Source organism: Megalobrama amblycephala, linkage group LG4 (assembly GCF_018812025.1).
Source record: "Megalobrama amblycephala isolate DHTTF-2021 linkage group LG4, ASM1881202v1, whole genome shotgun sequence".
In the NCBI taxonomy this organism is placed as follows: domain Eukaryota; kingdom Metazoa; phylum Chordata; class Actinopteri; order Cypriniformes; family Xenocyprididae; genus Megalobrama; species Megalobrama amblycephala.
In genome coordinates, this window is record NC_063047.1 from 13545797 (window position 1) to 13567974 (window position 22178).

Below are 22178 nucleotides of genomic sequence, written 5' to 3' on the forward strand. Positions count from 1 at the left end.
TGTTACATAATAAATGTATTTGCTGTTGCTTTTGGTTAATTTAAAGCAAATCTTGCTGAATTCAAGTAGCCTATTCATTTCTTTAAAAAAAAAAAATGACCCCAGATTTGAATCGTATACTTTATAGTATACAGTTTTTAGTTTTTACTAACTTTTTTATATATATATATATATATATATATATATATATATATATATATATATATATATATATATATACATATATATATATACATATATACATACATTTCAAAATTTTAATACTAGTTGGGTTAGAACAACTGTGAACCAATACTGATATCTGCTTTAACTTTTTAGCCTTTTTTTTTTCATTAAAAAAATATATATATATATTTACCCACTGAAGCCATAGTAAGTTCATGAGTGACCCCTATGTTCTGTACACACATGGAACGAAAACATAGTAGATTTGCTAATAATCACCAAAAAAAAAAAAAAAACTCTACAGAGAGTGAGAGAAAGAGAGAAAGAAGCACCACCACCTGAGAATGAATCTGTCAACTAAAGCCATCAAAAATGTCAAAGGACGTTAGAGTACCTCTGAAGGAGCAACAATAAATATCTAATGCCAAATGACAGCAACACAGACATGAAGAGCCATTCAGTGAAATAAAGTGAACATTAGATTGAAGATTTGCAGGAAATCATAAATTCTAATCCCACCAGCAGCTATAGTTCACCACAAAGCATTCATCCAGAGACCTTCCATTAAAACAATGTGTTTGTGTGAGCGAGAGAGAAAGAGGCAAATAGAGAGTGAGAGCAAGAGAGGTAAAGCATGAGGGGAAAATAAAGATGCTTTAGTGTGAGTGTGTGTTATTTGTTTTATAGGGAGTGTATGTGGCTTTTGGCTCGATCACAATTGATGGAAGAAAAACCTAATTGTGACCAACATTACATTGGCAAAATAGAGCTGCCTAATCAAATTGAGAAGCAGGGCTCTACTGCACTTAACATTGAGTCTACTCTGTATATGCATAAACTATAGGTGAATAGATTCCAAACTGTAGGACAGAAATTATTTTATGGGGCTTTCAATAGTTTAGGAAAGCCCATTTATTTAAAAAAAGCTATAAGCCCACCAAATAGCTAAGACGCATCCCTTTAAGGTGCATAATTTTAAAGGAACGCTGTTTGTTTGCTTCCAATATAAGCTTTAAATGGTTACTGCATACTTAAATGTTTAGATGTATGTTTGCAGCCAATCAAGAGCATGAATTCTGAAGGCAGATGATTAGTTAAGCAGGTTAAGTGAAGTTTGAGACGAGTGTCGAACGGATAATCATAAATAATGAATAATGAATGCAAAAAAAAAAGCAAGCCATCCTTGCAACTCATGAACGAAATGTGAATCAAATTGACAGAAGACATTCTATATACACTTACTTAAATTCATATTAAGTTATTTAGGGCACTCAAACAAACAAATAAATAAATAAAATGGATGCCATTTCCAGTTTTTACCATCTTATCACTAATGACTATAATATCATCTTTATAGCAACCTCAGGCCAGCCGTTTATGCTCAAGAAATACTGAGTACATTATAAGATGCTTTTTCAGAATCCTGAATAAGGTTAAATTCCAGGGAATTCCCCCGCAGTTGGGACTAATTTGATGACTCTGATTTCAGACTTACCCTGACAGCACCCCCAGAACCAAGTTGAGCATGAAGAAAGAGCCAATGATGATGAGTGGGATGAAGTAGAGCCAGTTCCAGGTGTTCCCTGAAGCATCGTTGGCCTGCAATGAGACAGAAGTTATGAAAGTAGAAACTGAGAAGGAGCACAGGTACAGAGAGAATTAAACATTAGTGCGAGAACACAGAAGAACCTGCAGGAGAACAAATCTCTACAGGCTTCCCACTGCCTTGAAATCCTTCACTAACAAACCCTGTAATAATCTCTTTAACACATTTCATGATAGCACATCCATATCTATACAGCTGTAATCCTTTTATTGTTCAGATGATTGCTTTTTGGTGAGATCCCGTGGTCTTTTTTCAGGGTAAAAAGGACATGGAAAGCAATCTACTGGTCATCGCTCTGTTAAGAAAATCCTTCTGACAGAGTTTCACCATGCAGCATATACAACACTGGGCCGTTTACAAAGTGTTTATGAGCCGTGCAAAGACGAGATTTCTCCTAGTGGTCATTTATTTGCAAATTGCTCTCACATATTGTCTGTAATTGTTAGGGGATAAGGAGAATGCTGATTCAGCACACACATACAGATCCTCAAACCCCCTCTACTCTCTTACACAGCTGTTTCTACGGCAACCAGCTCGTCGTGCCTACCTCTGTCCCTTTATCTCTCTTGCTTTAGCTTTAAAATTGCATTTTTGGCAAGAGCAGTAAAGCAGTCGGAGCCAAATTCCACTGCTGCATCTCCACTCCTCTGAGTATTAAATTTATTACCGTGCTGTAGGGAATTTGTCTGACTGACTTTTTCTTAATTATAATTTATTTATTACTGCTAAAGTCTATATTGGTTACTGTTTCATGCATCTGAATGAAAGATGACAGCACAATAGTATCTCTTAAGCAAAACATTTTTGTTTTAAAATGAACAGACTCTGATCCAAGTCCAGCGTAGGGTAGGTTGCCAGATATTGCAATTCTTGCGGTTTGAAAGGAATGGTAGTGATTCATCTTTTAAAATTGGATGAACGCCATCTGACATCAGGCAAAAAAGGAGATGTCACTGAAACAGTTTCATCACATTCTGAGGGTGCATGAAACAATGTTGAATTGCCTACACTTCCTATAAAGCCTGAAAATTGTTCTGACATACTAAATGGATATGTGTTTCGTTCAGTAGCCGAAATGCTTGACATCGTCTCAGTGGTCTGGAGTGTTAGATGCTTTCTGTAGTCCTTGGATCACAGGTCTGAGTTCCCTCAGGTGATATAGGGATTGGTGGAATGATGAATACAGACTTCACCAGATTACTGTGCCACAGTAATGACAAGAGAATCTGCTAACCAGACATGAGAGACAGTATAATGTTTAAGCAATTTAACCTGGGCCAATTATCCAGTGCTTCCAATCAAACTTTCATACCGCATTTTATGAGGTGTGCATCTGCTCTTAAAGGCATAGTTCACACTAAAATGAAAATTAAGTCATCATTTACTCACCCTGGTGTTGTTCTAATGCCGTACGCCAAACTTTTTAAAAATGTCCCTCGCTCACGCCCATCCATATAATGGCAGTGAATAGCGACCAGTATCAAGATTTAAAAAAAATGCAAAAGTATAGCAGAGTGGTCTGATGCCATATATTCCAAGTGTTCTGGGGGTATACAATAGGGTTTGGTGAAAAACAAACCAAAACTTTATGTATTATTTAAAAAAATTCTTGATATTAGCCATTGGGCTTCTCTGCACGGCTGCGTGACGTGCTCGTTCATGAGACTCTATTAGCACTGCAGTTCACTCAGTTTCGCCCAGAAAAACCACACAAGTTGTGAGAAGTCACGATTAACAAAACACAACATAAAATACAACCCATGCACTTTCTTCTTTTAGGTTAATATATCCGTTATGATTGTCGCAACAAGATGTTATCCCGTTCACATCTGTCAAGTATCATTCTGACTCATCAGACAGTTCTGGTTCGGAGATATTTAATTCAGTGAAGAAAGTACGCGGATACTTTTTTTGGATTTCTAGGCATTATATTTCATGTCATGTTTTTGTTAATCTTGATTTCTCACAACTTATGTGCTTTTTGGGCAGGATGGAGTTTCCCTATTGTGTACCCCCAGAACACATGGAATATACGGCACATGTTGCATGGGATCATTCTGTGATACTTTTTTAATAAGCTTGATGCTGGTCACTATTCACTGCCATTATATGGACGAACGCAAGTGGGACATTTTTTAAAAATTCTCCTGTTGTGGTCCATAAAAGAAATGAGGGCATATGGCATTAGAACAACACCAGGACAAGTAAATGATGACTTAATTTTCATTTTAGGGTGAACTATCCCTTTAAAATGATGAACAATGCACAAATCTTAAAGGGATAGTTCTTTCATCATTTACTCAACCTTGATTTTGTTCATGACTCCAAAAAATATATATTTTGAAGAATGTTGGTAACCAAACAGTTCTAATTTCCAAAAAAAAAAAAAAAAAACATTTCTCAAAATATATTTTTTAATGTTTATTATTCATTATATTTGTGTATTTTCTTTTTGGGTAAACTATCCCATTAACGGTCCAATATGGATGCCCTATAGAACAACAGAAAAAAAGAAAAAAAAATTATTTTCTTTTTTTCTTTTATCAATTCACCTTGGATTAACTAATGTTGTTCAGATAACATATTTTAAGTTTCTGTTGATTCAACCAATCTCTTTCTTTGTATTAACTCAAATTTTTTATTTCAATAAACTCAAAATGACAACTGGGTTACTTTCTTTTTTAAGTTAAACCAAAAATATTTATTTACATTGAGAAGAGTATTAACAGCAGTACTCCATAAAAATATATAAGCCAAAAATTTAACAATATAATTATTTTTAAATATAAAAACTATTTTTTTAAATTAGAAAGCACTAAAAAAATAAGCACACTGTATATGCGCAGATGAATAACGCCCATGGGATTTTTCCCCCTTTTTAGAAAGACTTTAGAACAAGACTTTAAAACAAACTTTCTGTTTGTTTACAATTTTAAAAATATATTTTTTTAAATATTTTATACAAATATTCCATGTAGTTTCTCAGTTTACATTTTAGAAGGAAAATAAATTTCATGTCAGCAACTCACAAGATGTGTTTCATAATAAGATGTGTAAACTGGATAATAACAGTGTGATAAATGTGGTAATCGAGTTCTCAGCAATGCACTGGGGCATGAATAAATAAAGCTGCATTACTATTTATTGTTTTTCTGCTTGCATTTATGCCGTTGTTGTTGTGTTTGTTGACATCTTCTACTATTTGTCATGTGGTAAGATCACAATACTGTTCTTTCACCGTTCACTGTATGAATAATGAAACACATCAGCAAAACGGCTAGAAGCTAATACTGTGACTCCTCTATCCTTACACACTTATCCAGACATAAGTAAATAAAACAAAAATCAATGAAAATGGCCTGAAATAAATTCAGAGACAGCATATGAACATAGAGACTGTAATCAAACTCCCACTAAAGAGAATTAGAGGTTTGATTCATTTCCTATGATTACACTGTCATTAATGAGACACAGCACAGTCTAAAGGGAAATATCAATGGAGCAAAATGTTTCTCTTAGCTGAGAACAACTCTGCCTGTGCTTTATTATCAATATTTAAGTTGCATTGTTGTTGTTCTATTAATGTCTATTCCTTACCATTTACATTGATTAGTGAGACTAGATTGGAATGACTAGGTGACTGACAAGATTTTAAAAAGGGTGTGGCCACATTTAGTGTTATTTTGCAAATTTTCACGAGGGGAATCCAGGGATTCCGATAGGAATCCATGCAGGAATTTCTTTCAAAATTCTTGAAACCATGGTGCAGTGGTTAACGTATGTTCATAACGTGTTGAATCGAGTACAACCTGGGTAATTTTTAAATTCCATGACTCCCATTGTCATCCAATATTTTTGTGTTGTTATTCACTTTGTTATCCAGTAAAAAAACAAATACAGAAATGAGTAAATGTAGCTTATACAATGTTTAAAAAAAAACCTTTGAAAAGCTTTTGGAAATGCTTCAAATGTCACCTTTTGGCATTTCAGTGAGTACGCTAAAAAGAGACATCTTGCTGCTTTTCAGAAGGGTTGTCTGAAACACTAGAAAAATGTAAGAACATTACTGCTCTGTTCCAAAACCTAGTGAGCTTAAAGGTCCCGTTCTTCGTGATCCCATGTTTCAAACTTTAGTTAGTGTGTAATGTTGTTGTTAGAGTATAAATAAAATCTGTAAAATGTTAAAGCTCAAAGTTCAATGCCAAGCGAGATATTTTATTTAACAGAAGTCGCCTACATCGAACGGCCAGTTTGGACTACATCCCTCTACTTCCTTCTTTAATGACGTCACTAAAACAGTTTTTTGACTAACCTCCGCCCACAGGAATACACAAGAGTTGCGTTTGTAGAGTGTGTTTGTCGCCATGTCGTCGAAACGCTGTTATTTTCATCCCGCAGTCCAATCACCGGGTCTGATTCCGGCTCAAATTGATAGGGAAAAATTAAAATACATGTTTACAATAACACTGAGCGCATGCATCTCCACGTTATGGTAAGAGGCGTGACCTTTCCGGGCAAGGAGCGCTAAGCTGCTGTCGAATCACAACACAGGAACCGCTGGCACAATCAGAACTCGTTACGTATTTCTGAAGGAGGGACTTCATAGAACAAGGAATCCATCAGCCCGTGTTTATGACAGTGGAAACAGCGGTATACAGATAAGTAAATTATGTGAAAAATACTGTGTTTTTTTACACGCGAAACATGAACACATGTTATATTGCACACTATAAACACAATCAAAGCTTCAAAAAAACACGAAAAACGGGACCTTTAAAGCTGAATTTTCAGTTACTTTAGTCTTTAGTGTCCCATGATCCTTCAGAAATTATTCTAATATGCTGATCTGCTGCTCAAGAAACATTTATTATAATTATCAGTGTTGAAAACAGCTGTGTCGCTTAATTTTTTTGTGGAAACCATGCTACATTTTTTCAGGATTCTTTGATGAATAGAAAATTCAAACAGCATTTATTTGAAATAGAATTTTTCTGTAATATTATAAATGTCTGTACTGTCACTTTTGAAAAATATACTTATAAAAGTATAAATTTCTTTAAAAGAAAATCTTACTGACCCCAAACTTTTGAACGGTAGTTTATAAATCATTCAACACTAAAAAGAATCAATAAGTTCAGTAGTTCAGTGTGTGTAAATATGGATCATTTTACCCAATAACTGAGCATACTATGCTTTTTATATGCTTCTTAGAGTAATCACATCAAGATGCTGAAAACTCCATTAAAATCAATTGAAAATCAATTCTCCAGCATGGAGTGCTATTGGTTGGGTGCACTTACTTTCGGCCTACAGTCTGTATGCAGATTGTTTTAAATCATCATTTATGAAGTTCAGTGTTTAGGATGCTCCTTTAGAAGAAGCTGATTATGTTGGCAGTAAGAAGTAAGGCAGATTACCAGGTTCTGGAACAGAGCTGCTTATATGTCTACAGAGAGTTGGAGAGCACAGAGGATGAGGAAAAATGGATACCAGCTTCTGATTTTCCACTGATGTAAAGTTCTAGTGTCTGGGATAATCAGATTATCTCTATGGGAGCCAAGGTCTGGATGGTAAGATCTAGGAACATTCATCTGTCATTAGACCTCTCATCAAGGACCCCAGAGGACCGAAAGACCAGTTTGCAAAAGGACACTTAGGGAGGAGAAAAAACAGAGAAACAGTGTGCTATTGCACAAGAGTGCATTCATCCAGCGGTCATTCTGCTCATAATTGCAGCAGACTATAAAACAATATACACTCTGTCTGATGTCAACTACAAACTACCAAAAAAAAAATTATTTTCCAAACTTGTGACTTATTAAATCATGTCATCTACAAAGGACATCCGCAGCACTAACAAAAAAAAAAAGGAAAAAAAAGAAGAAGAATTTCATTTCCAACCTCACACATACTAGGAGACTGAGCGCAGTACGAATGAAAGGGTTTATTTTATAGGTGGCTGGTCTTCCAGTAAAACTCATGAACAGACAGGACTTGGCACACTACTGTGGATCCAAACACAATCCATCTTTGCTCCCTGCGGGGCTATTTTTAAACATTTAACAGCAGATTGATCAATAAGGCTATCATACTAACAATGCTAAATGCCAGGGAACATGGTCACCATATACCACACAGATCACCCTGTCAGCTGAGTGACTGCACAGCGTCACACGGCCACCTAGATGCTACTGTTTAAAGTGCTACAGAGATACTCGTTCAACACAATCTGACATAAATAATAAAATGTCACACAAACAGTCAAAGTCTTGGGTAAAACCAGAAAAATATTACTGTGCTTAGATTCAAACCTGGGCCACAAAAAAAAAAAAAGAAAGAAAAAAGAAAGGAGACTTTTGAAAACAATGCCCACGTTCACTCTGCTTATCCTTGACGACCATGTAAACTATAACATGGAGACTAAGGCCCCGTTTACACTAGTGCGTTTTTGTTTTAAAGCGACGTTTTAAAATGAAAACGATCCTCATCTACACTGGCGTTTCCACAGCGTTTCAGAAACAATCTCCGTCTACACTACACGGCTGAAAACGTATATCACTGGGTATGTGCATACAAGTGTAAACAGCTGCCTCTTGTGCATGTAGGCAGCTGCAGTATTAATAAAATGTTTAACTGCACAATGGCTGCTAAAAATTACAAGAAAACCAGTAGAGATTGCAGTTCAGTCTCCATGTTATTATTTACACGGTTTTCAAGGATACGCAGAGCCATCGTGGGCAGCCATCCCATTGTTTTCAAAAGTCTCTGTTTTGGTCCATTTATATTGAAGAGCAACCCCGGCATTTTCAAACTAAAATGGGGTCTGTAGCATTTTCGAAAGTCTTGAGGTTCAAAAACACTTCCGTAGTGTAAACGACAGGCGTAACCGTAGCAAAAGTTATGTGTTTTAAAACGAAAATGCACTAGTGTAAATGGGGCCTAAACTGAAATCTTTGCTGGCTTTGTTGTAATTTTTAGCAGCCATTGTGCAGTTAAACTGCATTTTTTTTTATACTGCAGCTGCCTGCATGTGCAAGAGGCAACTCTTTACACTTGTACGCGCATACCCAGTGTGCATGAACGGTCATGTGACATGCGTTTTCGGCCGTATAGTGCAGACGCTGTGGAAACGCCAGATTAGACGAGGATCGTTTTCATTTTAAAACGCTGTTTTAAAACGAAAACGCACTAGTGTAAACGAGGTCTAAATTATACTTTACTTGATTGAGTGGCAAAACATCCTGCAGCATGGCTGGCTTTAGTAGAGGAAACTGCAAAAAGTTAGTAAAACAAATTTTATTTGCTTTTATTTGGATTATTTGCTTAAATTAAAGGCAGTTGGGCTCAATAGTGATCCTTACAGCGGACCAAAGAATGTGGTCAGGTATCCATGTTCAGTCTGTTAGTTCAAATCCAATTATTTGTGTATCCGATTGGAATTTGACCTAAAATTATTGACGTCCACATTGTATATCGCAACTGTTCAGATCCGATTTGGGTATCCATGGCATTCTTTCATTTTCCGAAATATCTGCATTGGTTTCTATGGTAATTACGTTGCATTGTCAGGCATACACCAAAAACAACATGGAGGGGTTTGCAAAACAGATACAGAAATACAGCTGTGTTATTTACAACTTGACAATGTGTAGCCGCCATACTGGACTACAGCATCTTATGAGGCAGCGACAAAATATGTTGATCCAGGAACAGGTCTTACTTGGCAAAATCACTGTGACCAAAAAGATGACTCCGATTACTTGTTAAATCTATTTGTATAGTCGATTCCACAGCTATTTCCCATTTTAGATGCGTTTTAGTGTATTTTCGTGGAATTCAAGCTGGTGCCACTCAGTCTTTTTGCCACAGTGTAACCACAGTGACTCCGCCTACAGTGACATCATGTGCATACCCTCTATACAACAAATAAAAAACATTTTAATTATATATTTATCCATCTATTAACCTTTTCTAAGTACCAAGAACCTCACCATGATTTTAAGAAAAATATTAACAAAACAGATAAGAACAATTTGAAGAATATTAGAAATACAAAATATTCATTCATTTTAAGATTATAGAAATCAAGAAGATTTTCTGGCTTATTAAAAATGACAGAAAATAAGAAGCAAAGCGTTGTTAAAAAAAATGATTCAATAGAATATTTCATGAATCTTATCCTGGTCTTGTCCTGTAGTGTGTAAAATTAACATAAGTTGTTATGAAATAACCAGAGAGTTCTGAAAAATTCATTGCACATGCTCCAAAAATAACTGGATGTCTGAGTTGAATATTCCAGAGATATTATGCCATTTCTCTGGCTACTCTTGCAAATGAGCTGCAAACTGATTGGAGCCTATCAGAGCTCTATTAGAAATGAGAAAATGAGGAACCGAGGGGAAGCATATTGATCTCCGGAGAGAAGCCACTGATTTGATACATATATCCTGCTTTTCAGCCTGGACTCTGTAGTGAGGAGACCTAATTAGAGAGGAGACGACCGACATTAACACGCACAATTGCTCTTAAAGAACGAATGAGAACTTGCTGTCCCTGAAAAGACCCAGCACAGTAGAAGTATCTTTAATGAAATATCTGCTTAGCAAAATGAGGGTGTGTGATTGAGTGGATTGTCTGTTTAGGGATTTGATGGTGCAGAAATATAAATTGATGCGATTTCTGCATTAAGAGGAAAGCAAAGGTATTATCTCAAGTGCTGTGCTCATTATATTTTCTTTCATATTCTCTCTCTCTCACTCTCTCTCCACTGAGGTTAAAGAGCTGTCAGGGAATTGTCTCTGATGAAGATGTGAACAGGGAGATGAGATATATGGTGAGTACATCATCAGAGCAATCCTCAGAGACTCGCCATGACCTCATCTAGCACAAGTCATCACAAAGAGAAGCTCTTCTGTACAGCCAGACAGGAATATCATGCTTTGTCTCCGTTTCACAACAGCACATATTTGTTTTTACTCTTTACTATTCTTAGACTTGTATCAATGAACAGTTTGCATAACATTTCATATTTTAAGCATCCTTCTTGGAAACATGGCAAGAGCTTATAGTTCAACTGTTTTGGATTGTTTAAAGGAATAGTTCAGCCAAAAATGCTAATTCTTTCATTACTCATTTTCATGTTGTTCCAAACCTTTATGACTAACTTTCTTCTGTGGAACAAAACAAAAAAGTGTGAAATATCCCTTTAAATTTCAGTCTGTTCTTCAAACAATACAGCACGGCTTGAATATAACACACACACTTTATGGACTACAACTAATCTTAACCCTTCTGACAGATAATTCAGTAGTACTAACAGAATTTTCATTTTGCTGTCTATAAACCATTTCTGACCTGACCCGTTGAGGCATGGACTCCACTAGACCCCTGAAGGTGTGCTGTGGTATCTGGCACCAAGTTGTTAGCAGCAGATCCTTTAAGTCTTGTATGTTGCGAGATGAGGTCTCCATGAATCTGACTTGTTTGTTCAGCACATCCCACAGATGCTCGACTGGATTGAGATCTGGGGAATTTGGAGGCCAAGTCAACACCTCAAACTCGTTGTTATGCTCTATACATTCCTGGATCGTTTTTGTTTTGTGGCAGGGTGCATTATCCTGCTGAAAGAGGCCACAGCCATCAGGGAATACTGTTTCCGTGAAAGGGTGTACATGGTTTGCAACAATGCTTAAGTAGGTGGTACGTGTCAAAGCAACATCCACATGGATGACAGGACCCAAGGTTTCCCAGCAGAGCATTGCCCAAAGCATCACACCGCCTCCGCCGGCTTTCCTTCTTCCCATAGTGCATCAAGGTGCCGTGTGTTCCCCTGGTAAGCGATGCACGTACCTGGTCATCCACGTGATGTAAAAGAAAATGTGATTCATCAGACTAGGCCACCTTCTTCCACTGCTTCGTGGTCCAGTTCTGATGCTCACGTGCCCACTGTTGGTGCTTTCGGTGGTGGGCAGGGGTCAGCATGGGCACCCTGACTGGTCTGCGGCTATGCAGCCCCATACTCAACAAACTGTGATGAACTGTGTATTCTGACACCTTTCTATCAGAACCAACATTAACTTCTTGAGCAGTTTGAGCTACAGTAGCTCATCTGTTGGATTGGACCAGACGGGCCAGCCTTCGCCCCACGTGCATCAGTGAGCCTTGGCCGCACATGACCCTGTCACCGGTTCACCACTGTTCCTTTCTTGGACCACTTTTGATAGATACTGACCACTGCAGACCGGGAACACCCCACAAGAGCTGCAGTCTTGGAGATGCTCTGACCCAGTCATCTAGCCATCACAATTTGGCCCTTGTCAAACTCGCTCAAATCCTTACTATTTTTTGGCAGCTGGTACAGAAACATTTTTACAAAAAATCTTCTGATTTAACCTTGAGATTTGAAGTATTAGATAGCTTAAATTTTTGCACCACTATCTATAATGACACTAATAATTCTTCATTTCTGATAGAAATGCAAAATTAATTGGTAGTTATTAATACACAAACCTTTACATTCAGTCGCGTTTGGACCCATTTATTTTTGATCACAGTGCATACACATACAAACTTTTAGTCCAAAAGTGCGGACATTTGTAGAAATACACTTTAACCTCAGATTTCATTAGACAGAATATAAGCTGGGCCATACGCAGGGTTTCATAATTCAGAAAATGTAGTTTGCTAGGGGGGTACGCTTTAAAACAATAGCTTTAAAACTATGTCAACAAATACATGCATGCACAGTTTTGAGGCAGCTTTACTCGCATGTTTGGTAATTTCATGACTTGACTTACAACAGAACAACGACAGTCATTGCTCGTAGTTTCTTTTGCACATTATTTAAGCTATAATAAAGTAATTATGCAGTGCGCGCCGGTGCATTTGCGCATGCAATTCTTGAGTGCGCGCCACGAGCACAGTATAACGGCTGATTGGACAGTCATGTTAATTTTTCTGAGTTTTACTGATATAACCTGACAAGATCTCATCTGACCACAGTTCACTGTTGTTCAACTGAAGCTCTCTCGTTGTCACCTGCACCTTTTCCTTGCTCATTTGACTTGCTCCTGGCGCTGAGGCGAAGTCAGAATGCACGTCTGAAAAGTGTCCCGTTTGTTGTGGTCGTAAAGAGACAGTTATATATAAATGCAGTGTTTTACTTGGCGATATTTAAAAAAAAAAAAAAAGATGTTTATTTTTGGTATTTTATTTGCTCTGTTGGTGGTTTGTGGAGTAGCATCACCCAGGGGGGATATTTTTTATGTAGGGATACATAGAACAACCCCCCCATCCCCCCATCCCCCCCTACAAATCGCACCCTGTGTGTGTATATATATATATATATATATATATATATATATATATATATATATTTGTGTGTGTGTGTGTGTGTGTGTGTGTGTGTGTGTGTGTAATGTTAGCTGCTAATGAAGCTGTCAGGTCAGTGCATTTCTGCATAATCACAGTACCACAGGAAAACGCATCAAATAAAGGTGTAAAACAGAGGAAAAATAAAAGGTCAGTGTGAAGAAAAGCATTATCTAGATTAAGAAAAAAAAGGTAGCAGCTTAGTCATATTTGCCTCTCCCTCAAATATATTAAAAAAGCACATCCCTAACTCTACTAAACCATCAGAAGGCAACACACAGCCCCAGCAGACCAGCCTCCTCCATTAGCCTAGTGCAGTATCATGTTGCAATAGCCCTTAGCTAACCACAGGACCATTAGCCTCTATCCGTCTATCTTATCCCTGTCATTCTGAATGCTGCTTACCACTTCAAGGACCAGATGTCTGCTTTATCATTCAATTAAACCAATATATGCACTGTATATACCATCTGAGGACAAAACTAACTGCAAACTGAACGTACAAAGCGGTTTTGTCAAATATACTTTCTTTTTCAAAAGTACTTTTTTAGAAGTACTTTTTTTAAAATAGGGTGAATTTTAGGATTCCTCCAATAATCATGAGAATGAGTCTTGTGCAACCATACAGTTTTTAATGACCACACATACAGGTTACTGTCAGAGGGTTTTTCCTTATTCTTCCAGAACCATCAGTAAGACAGCAAGAGGCCTTTAACAACAGGATTTCAAAGTAATGGTAGGAAACAAGACAAGGACCAGCTTCTCCTCCTTCTCAACATCTCAATCAAATACATCCAACATTAGCCTTTAGGACACTTCCTAAAGATCTTTTATTCATATTACCTTGCTGTCAAACACACTTACATTCTCTCTCTCCATGATGGATAGCAGACCACTCGCAGATTCTATATATCCTCCAGAACCACAGGGCTAAATTCAACACTAATAGCTTCATAGGACACTGTGATTAATCACGATATTTTTGGTCTTGGTGAGAGGAAGGAAAGACACTAGGTAATTAAAAAACCAGACATAGATATTATTCATGCTGGTGTAAGGAAAGTGAACCAGAGCCCTCTATAGATCAGAAATGAAGTGAGCATAATTCACTGCTTAACTGACAGTGCCAATTCTAAATGCGCTACAAAAAGAAACATGACAATGCTCAAAGACACATCCACAGATGGAGCCATCATTTCATTAAACATTGAAATATTATATACTTACAGTAATAAAATAAATGCTAAATTGTTGCAAATATGTTGATACATCTGCAAAGTATTATTGTTACGTCATTGACTGGGGGAATTTAAAAAGAAACTGCAGCTCTGAACGATTTTAATTGAGACAAAAATTAACTAACATGAAAACGTAGTGAGAAAGACAAGGTATAAAATATTCTAGGCTTTCCTAAAAACATTCGGGCTTAAGCCCTAGAAGCCCATCCCTAATGATTTTTGAGTATTTTCTGCTTTGTTTTCAGAGATTAGTTCAAGAAACAAACATTACTGGACTATACAACCTTTCTCGGATCTGCTGTGCCATTATTTGAAAGAGCTACCACTTTGTTTCCCATCAGTCTTTTACTGTGGTATCATTGATTTCAGATTAACCCGCCAAACTCGTCATACATATGTCACTCAGATGGACTCTTCCTGTCTAAGCAGACACTTCTCGGTCAAAAAAAGAAGTGGACTGGATTTCAACTGGGAATCAAATGTCTGGACTATGTCTTTGTGGCACAGACCAAAGTCCCTTTTTTAAGGAAAGTCTGTTCACTTGGCGGCCATATTTGCAACACCTCCAGGCAGCTATTTTGGGCATCCATGATTAAGTCCTATCTATTTGAATGGGGGAATCCTAAAATCTCAAAAACTCCATGCCGAACTCACAATTAAAAAACATATATCAAATCAGCAACAAAATCTGATATGAACTGTCCCATAAATCAGGCTAGACCAGCAAGTGCTCATGTGCAGTCCCAAGTGTGAGTCTCGGGAACTGGAGCTTCTAACAGCAGCTGCAGTGAAGCAATGACTTTACAAATCAGCGAATGGCTCTTTTATTTAGAAGGCTGGACGTATTCTGCCATATTGCGCACTGCAGTTTCTCCCATTCATAGGTAATAGGAGTGAAACATCTTTGAATATCTATAGTCTTTATTCAGACTCTTAGACGGTGTATAGTGGCCGGAGTCTATTGATCCTGAATAACTGCAGCAGTGTAGTGCTACTTCTAAGAGCACAGGGTTCAAAGAAGGTGAGCATCACAAGACATCAGAGACTAGTGCACAGCATGGTGCTTTATATGACATTCAGCCAATGATTCAAGAAAAGCAGTACATATACTGTGCTGAAACTTAAAGAGATGACAGCGACTAGAAGACGAGCAGCTTATTTATGATTCATGATTATTCAGTTGGTCACATAAATAGAACTCTAGCAATTTGGACATAGTACCTATTGCTCCTGGTTCAGTATTATTTTAAAAGAAGCCAATGAATTGAAAGCACTATGTATTATTTGTTTTTTGAATTTTTGGTTCAATAAAATAAATATTACATTTGACAGATGAAAATTCTGTCCTCAATGTCTACAATAATTTTCTGATAATTTCTTTAGAATCATCTATAAATCTTTCTCGAATCCTCTTTATCTGAATGAGCTACCACTTTGTTACCCATCAGTTTATTACTGTGTCATCAATGTCAGATTTATCTGCCACTAAATATTTCATAAAAAAAGCAGACTGGGCATTCGGATGTCACTCACATAGTCTCTACCTGTCCAAGTTGGAGACACCAAGTGGAGTAGACATTAACTGTACTTTAACAAACTGTTTTCTGTCCTTTGTTGACATATTACCTTTTGAAACAGAATGTTTTCCCTGAAGAGAAAATTTTGTAAAATTTGTAAAAGTTTGGGGTTGGTAAGATTTTTTAAAATGTTTTTGAAAGAGGCTGCATTTATTTGAACAAAGACACAATAAAAACAGCAATATTGTGAAATTGAATATTAGTGAATATTAGTAACTGGTTTTAATCTTAATATATTGATAACACTTTACAATAAGGTCTAATTTGTTAACATTTGTTAATGTATTAACTAACATGAACTAACAATGAGCAATACATTTGTTACAGTATTTATTAATCTTTATTAATGTTAGTTAATAAAAATGTTCATGTTCACAGTGCATTAAATAATGTTAATAAATAAAACTTTTGACTTCAATAATGTATTAGTAAATGCTGAAATTAACATCAACTAAGATTAAAAAATGCTGTAGAAGTATTTTTCATTCTTGGTTCATGTTAACTAATGTTAACTAATGAAACCTTACTGTAAAGTGTTACCAATATTGTTTAAAATGTAATTAATTCCTGTGATGGCAAAGCTGAATTCAGCAGCCATTACTCCAGTCTTAAGTGTCACATGTTACTTCAGAAATCATTCTCATATGCAGATTCAGAAATTATTTCTCAATATTTTTTGTGGAAACCGTGAAACATTTTTTCTCAAGATTCTTCGACGAGTAGAAAGTTTAAAAGAATGGCATTTATGTGAAATTTAAATCTATTGTTACATTATTAATGTCTTTACTAACAGTTTTTGAACAATTGCTGAATAAAAGTATTAATTTATTTTTAAAAAAATCTTACAGACCCCAAACTTTTGAATGGAAGTGTATCTGCATTGTCAGCTTCACATAGCCTTGAAGCTAACAGACATGGGCTAAATGCCACAAAGTTCAAACTACATGTAAAAATGACCAATCATCTTTCACGGGTGAAGTCAACAAAACAGTTAAAGAAGAATAATTTATGTCAGCAATGTCAGATGTTCATAATTCGTTTGGTAATCCCACAAAAAGTTACATGTACGAGAATATTAGACTCACATTGTAAAGGATGTCCACCCATCCTTCCATAGTGATGCACTGGAAGACGGTGAGCACAGCGAACAGGATGTTGTCAAAGTTAGTTATGCCGAAGTTTGGACCGGTCCAGTATTCCCTACATATAGTTACGTTGATTTCACAGATCCGGGCTGGTTCGTCAGTCCCACATGGAAAATCATCCGCCTGTTCCCCTGATAGAACAACATTACTGTCAGCCGTAAACTATCTCAGCAATCTTTACAGCAACTTAAGAGCGTATGAGTGCTTATAAATACAATAAACTAAAACCACAAGCTCCATTAGCATGCTAAAGCTCACATACCGTTATCGATTCTGAAGCAGGTGCGGTGGAACTTGCCCATGTAGAAGTCTAGACCAATGATGGCAAACATGAGAATAGCAAAGAAGAGCAGAAGGCCGATCTGAAGCAGAGGAATCATCGCTTTCATGATGGACTTCAGAACCACTTGGAGACCTTGTCACACACAGAAGAGATACTGTATGTACTGCAAGTTATAAGCAGCAAAAAACTGTCAATCAATTAGACAACTAAATGCAAAGACTAGTAAGTTGTGTAACAGTTTATCAACAACAATTTCTCAATTAATCTTTAAAAGGAGAAAATCAAAAGCTCGCAGTGTGTTTTATTCATAATATGACTCACTTGGAATTCCAGACACTAGTTTGAGGGGCCGCAAGACTCTCACTGCCCTGAGTGTCCGCAAGTCAAAGTCTGGTCCCACTATGGTCAGAATCCTGTTGGGAAAACACACCAATGATACAGTTTATGGGAATACAGTCTATGCAATTGGTTTTGAAGCGTTTTGATATTAGGGACCACCAAATACAGTATAATGATCCCTTTTTACAATATAAGGATGCAACATTTTAATTTTTAAAGATCTACTTATACTCAGTGATATTATTGATACAATATTTTGTTTCCAAATGAAATATTTGGGTTTTATATTATCCCTATGATTAACTGAAACAGAACAGGTGTTAACTAATTAAGAACCATGGAAACTAACTAGCAAATCAGGCAGGCAAAACACGAACAGAACAGAGAGAAACCAAAACCAAAACAGATTACACGTGATAACTACTTTTCAAAATTTTAGGGTTAGTAAGATTTTTTTTTATAAGATATTAATACTTTTATTCAACAATACATTGATCAAAAGTGACAGTAAAGGCAAAGACATAAAATATATTTCAAATAAATGCTGTTCATTTGAAATTTACATTCATCAATGAATCCTGGAGAAAAAAAAATGTATTAAAGGTGCCATCGAACGTTTTTTTACAAGATGTAATATAAGTCTAAGGTGTCCCCTGAATGTGTCTTTGAAGTTTCAGCTCAAAATACCCCATAGATTTTTTTAAAATAATTTTTTTAACTGCCTATTTTGGGGCATAATTAGAAATTCGCCGATTCAGGCTGCGGCCCCTTTAATTGCTCACACTCTCCGCACCCCCAGGAGCTCTCGACTCTATCATTGCATAAACAAAGTTTACACAGCTAATATAACCCTCAAAATGGATCTTTACAAAGTGTTCGTCATGCAGCATGTCTAATCGCATAAGTATGGTATTCATTTGGATGTTTACATTTGATTCTGAATGAGTTTGATAGTGCTCCGTGGCTAACGGGGGAGATTTCTAAAGAATGAAGTTGTGTTTATGAATTATACAGACTGCAAGTGTTTAAAAATGAAAATAGCGACAGCTCTTGTCTCCGTGAATACAGTAATAAACGATGGTAACTTTAACCACATTTAACAGTACATTAGCAACATGCTAACGAAACATTTAGAAAGACAATTTACAAATATCACTAAAAATATCATGATATCATGGATCATGTCAGTTATTATTGCTCCATCTGCCATTTTTCGCTGTTGTCCTTGCTTGCTAGTCCTAGTCTGATGATTCAGCTGTGCACATCCAGACATTAATACTGGCTGTCCTTGTGTAATGCCTTTCATAATGTTGGGAACATGGGCTGGCATATGCAAATATTGGGGGCGTACACCCCGACTGTTACGTAACAGTCGGTGTTATGTTGAGATTCACCTGTTCTTCAGAGGTCTTTTAAACAAATGAGATTTATATAAGGAGGAGGAAACAATTGTCATTTCCATGTACTGAACTCTTGTTATTCAACTATGCCGAGGTAAATTCAATTTTCAATTCGATGGCACCTTTAAGGCTTCCACAAAAATATTAAGCAGCACAACTGTTTTATATATTGATAATAATAAGAAATGTTTCCAAAGCAATAAATCTGCATATTAGAACAATGATGTTGATAATGAATATGATGAAAATACATTAACTCTGTTTAAAAAATAGCCATAATCAACAGGGCCAACAGATGCAGATAACTGAAGACCTCATCAGATGTGTTACACAGTCCTGAGTGACCATCTTTTGCATCATGATAGATCACTTCTAAATGTCCTGCACATGTATATTTCACTGAGACATTTAAAATGTATTTCCCCCATGTTGACCCGCCTTCCCTGATGGCAGCTCACAGCTGAATTGTGGAAAAAGTTCTCCACATTCTCTAGGGCACAGCCACACAATCATAGTACTCCTGTCTGTTTCTCTCACACACACACACACGGCGCCTTTGACTAGTGAGAACTCTGACCATTCCCCTTTCTCAGGCATTCACATGGTGAAAGGGAGAGGCGAGGACAGTCTGCATTAATATATTAAAAGCATTCACTCTATCCTTAGTTCCCTTTCATTCTCGCATATCTAAGAAGTATGCTCTGCTCTGAGTTTTTAGTATAAAAACACCATACGGAAGGGCCTGGCCTCACTGAGAGGGACAACCCAACAAATTATGGCCCAAAGCACAGCTTGGATTCGCAGCTGGTAGGGGACACAGTGACAGTTAACTAAATGGGTCTGGATAATGCCGAAGGCAGATGGATGTTTGCTCGAGGACAGGAAGAAAGGAAAAAGACAGACGCTGGTGTGGTAACTAATACTTGCAGTCAGTGGCTTCAGATATAAAGAGAGAAAACTCTGCTCATTGTATATAACCTCATTCGCCCTGTTCAAGTTGCTCTACATTTGTTGTCTCCTCAGGGCATGAAAATATGAAAAGAAAAGACATGCTTATTGGAATAGTTCACACAAAAATAAAAAATCTTTCATCATCCTCATGTTTCTTTGCAGAATATGTGCAGGCTTCTCTTTTCCATACAATGAAATAATTCAGTGATCAGGCGCTGTCAAGTTCCATAAATGGCAACATAAATCTATTCCATAAGTTTTGTGAGCTACACTATAGTTCAAAATTTTGTGCTGGTTAAGATTTTATTTTAATGCTTTAAAAAAAAAAGAAAGAATCTCTTGTACTCATCAATGTGGTATTTGATCAAAAATACAGTAAAAACAGTAACATTTCGAAATATTATAATTAAAATAACTTTGGAAATAGATTTTTCAGGTCAGTTTTGATCAATTTAATGCATCCTTGCTAAATAATAGTATGAACTTAACAAAAAAAACTACTAACCACAAACTTTCGAAAGGTAGTGTATATTGATAAACTGTGTGAGCAACAAATCACTGAAAAATTTTATGAAAGTCTCTATATTCAAAGTTAGCGTGTCATAATTGGTTATGAAAAAGCATTTGGCACTTTTACACACCATATTTGAATGTATGTAAACATGAATGATTGAATGAAATATGAAAGCGATTTTTAGTGAACAGCAACTTAAAGAGACAGTCTACACAAAGATTAAAAATTCTGTCACTATTTACTCACCCTCAAGTTGTTCTAAACCTACATGAAGTTAAAAAATAAAATACTATGGAAATCAGTCGGGACCGGAAACGGTTTTGTTTCCAACATTCTTCAAAATATCTTATTTTGTGTTCAGCAGAAGAAAGTACTTCATGTAGGTATAGAACAACTTGAAGGTGAGTAAATAATGACAGAATTTTCACTTTTGGGTGAACTATCCCTTATCCCAATTTTGATTTCTAAAGATTTTGAATATGCCACTCAAACCTTTTGTCTTTGTCAGTACTTGATGGTCCTTGGTCAGTGTTCACTATATGCTTTTGTTGAATAACAGAGCAGTTGGGAAATTGTCCAATACACATACTTTTGTATTCCACCAAAGAAAGGAAGTTTTGATAGGAACTAGATTGGAGTACTAACTTTTGACTATCAAAGAGACACTTAACTCCCACTTTACAGAGAGATACATCAGATCATCAAACCTCAAAGCAGAAAGATGCACCTCTGCTCTCACATCTTTGAGAGTCTTTTTTCTTGTCCTTCTCAGCCAAGAAATCTAATTCAACACAGTAGTGAAAAATGATGGCTTTTATATACAGCATAGTATCAATTCGCCTCAATGTTTTCATTCCAATTCTGTTGATTTACTAGCTGTGTCACTGAGGCCCTGAATGAACCTGAGAGGATGGCTCAACCTGTATCAACACTGAGACATGAGAAAGCTCTAGACATCCACCAGGGAAATCCAACACTCAGCCAAACACAGTCCTTTGTAAAATAATACTCTGCTAAAGTAAAGTACTGCACGCTGCCCTTTAAGAGCTCTGGGAGTGTAGAACATGCTAGAACTTGCTTAGCTGCAGACTCAGTATTTATTTACTACCCATCATACTGAGGTCACAATAATAATAATAATAATACGTTTTATTTATATAGTGCCTTTCAAGGATCCAAGGACGCTTTACATGAAATAGATAGATAACACAAAAAAGAAAAGTTGGTAGATAACAGGTGATAGATAACACAAGCAAACATTGTCTAATTTCAGATTGTTTGTTAGGTTTGTAATGGAACCGCTTCTTCCGGTCAAGTGTATGATGTAACGTGGCTCTGTTTATCATATTAGATACATTTGAGCTTCAGGAAGCTTCAGAGTGTTATGATTCTTCTGTGTCGAATCATGATTCAGATCGCGTGTCAAACCACCAAACTGCTGAAATCACGTGACTTTTGCGCTCCGAACCACTGATTCGACACGCTGATTCATAATGCTCGAAGCTTCCTGAAACAGTGTTTTGAAATTGTCCATCACTTAATAAGTCGTTATTTTGTTTGTTTTTTTGGCGCACCAAAAATATTCTCGTC

At 36.6% G+C, this 22178-nt stretch overlaps 1 protein-coding gene across 21 annotated transcripts in view; it reads right to left on the reverse strand.

Moving 5' to 3' along the window:
* Positions 1–22178, reverse strand: part of cacna1ba (calcium channel, voltage-dependent, N type, alpha 1B subunit, a) — a 132419-nt gene that overhangs the window by 72363 nt on the left and 37878 nt on the right. For all 21 annotated transcript variants that reach the window (XM_048187662.1, XM_048187661.1, XM_048187660.1 and 18 more), the window contains exons 4-7: positions 17706–17797; positions 17364–17516; positions 17042–17232; positions 1661–1764 (exon numbers count right to left, since the gene is read on the reverse strand). In XM_048187662.1, coding sequence (XP_048043619.1) covers positions 1661–1764; positions 17042–17232; positions 17364–17516; positions 17706–17797 — 540 coding nt within the window. The remainder of the gene's footprint in view (positions 1–1660; positions 1765–17041; positions 17233–17363; positions 17517–17705; positions 17798–22178) is intronic.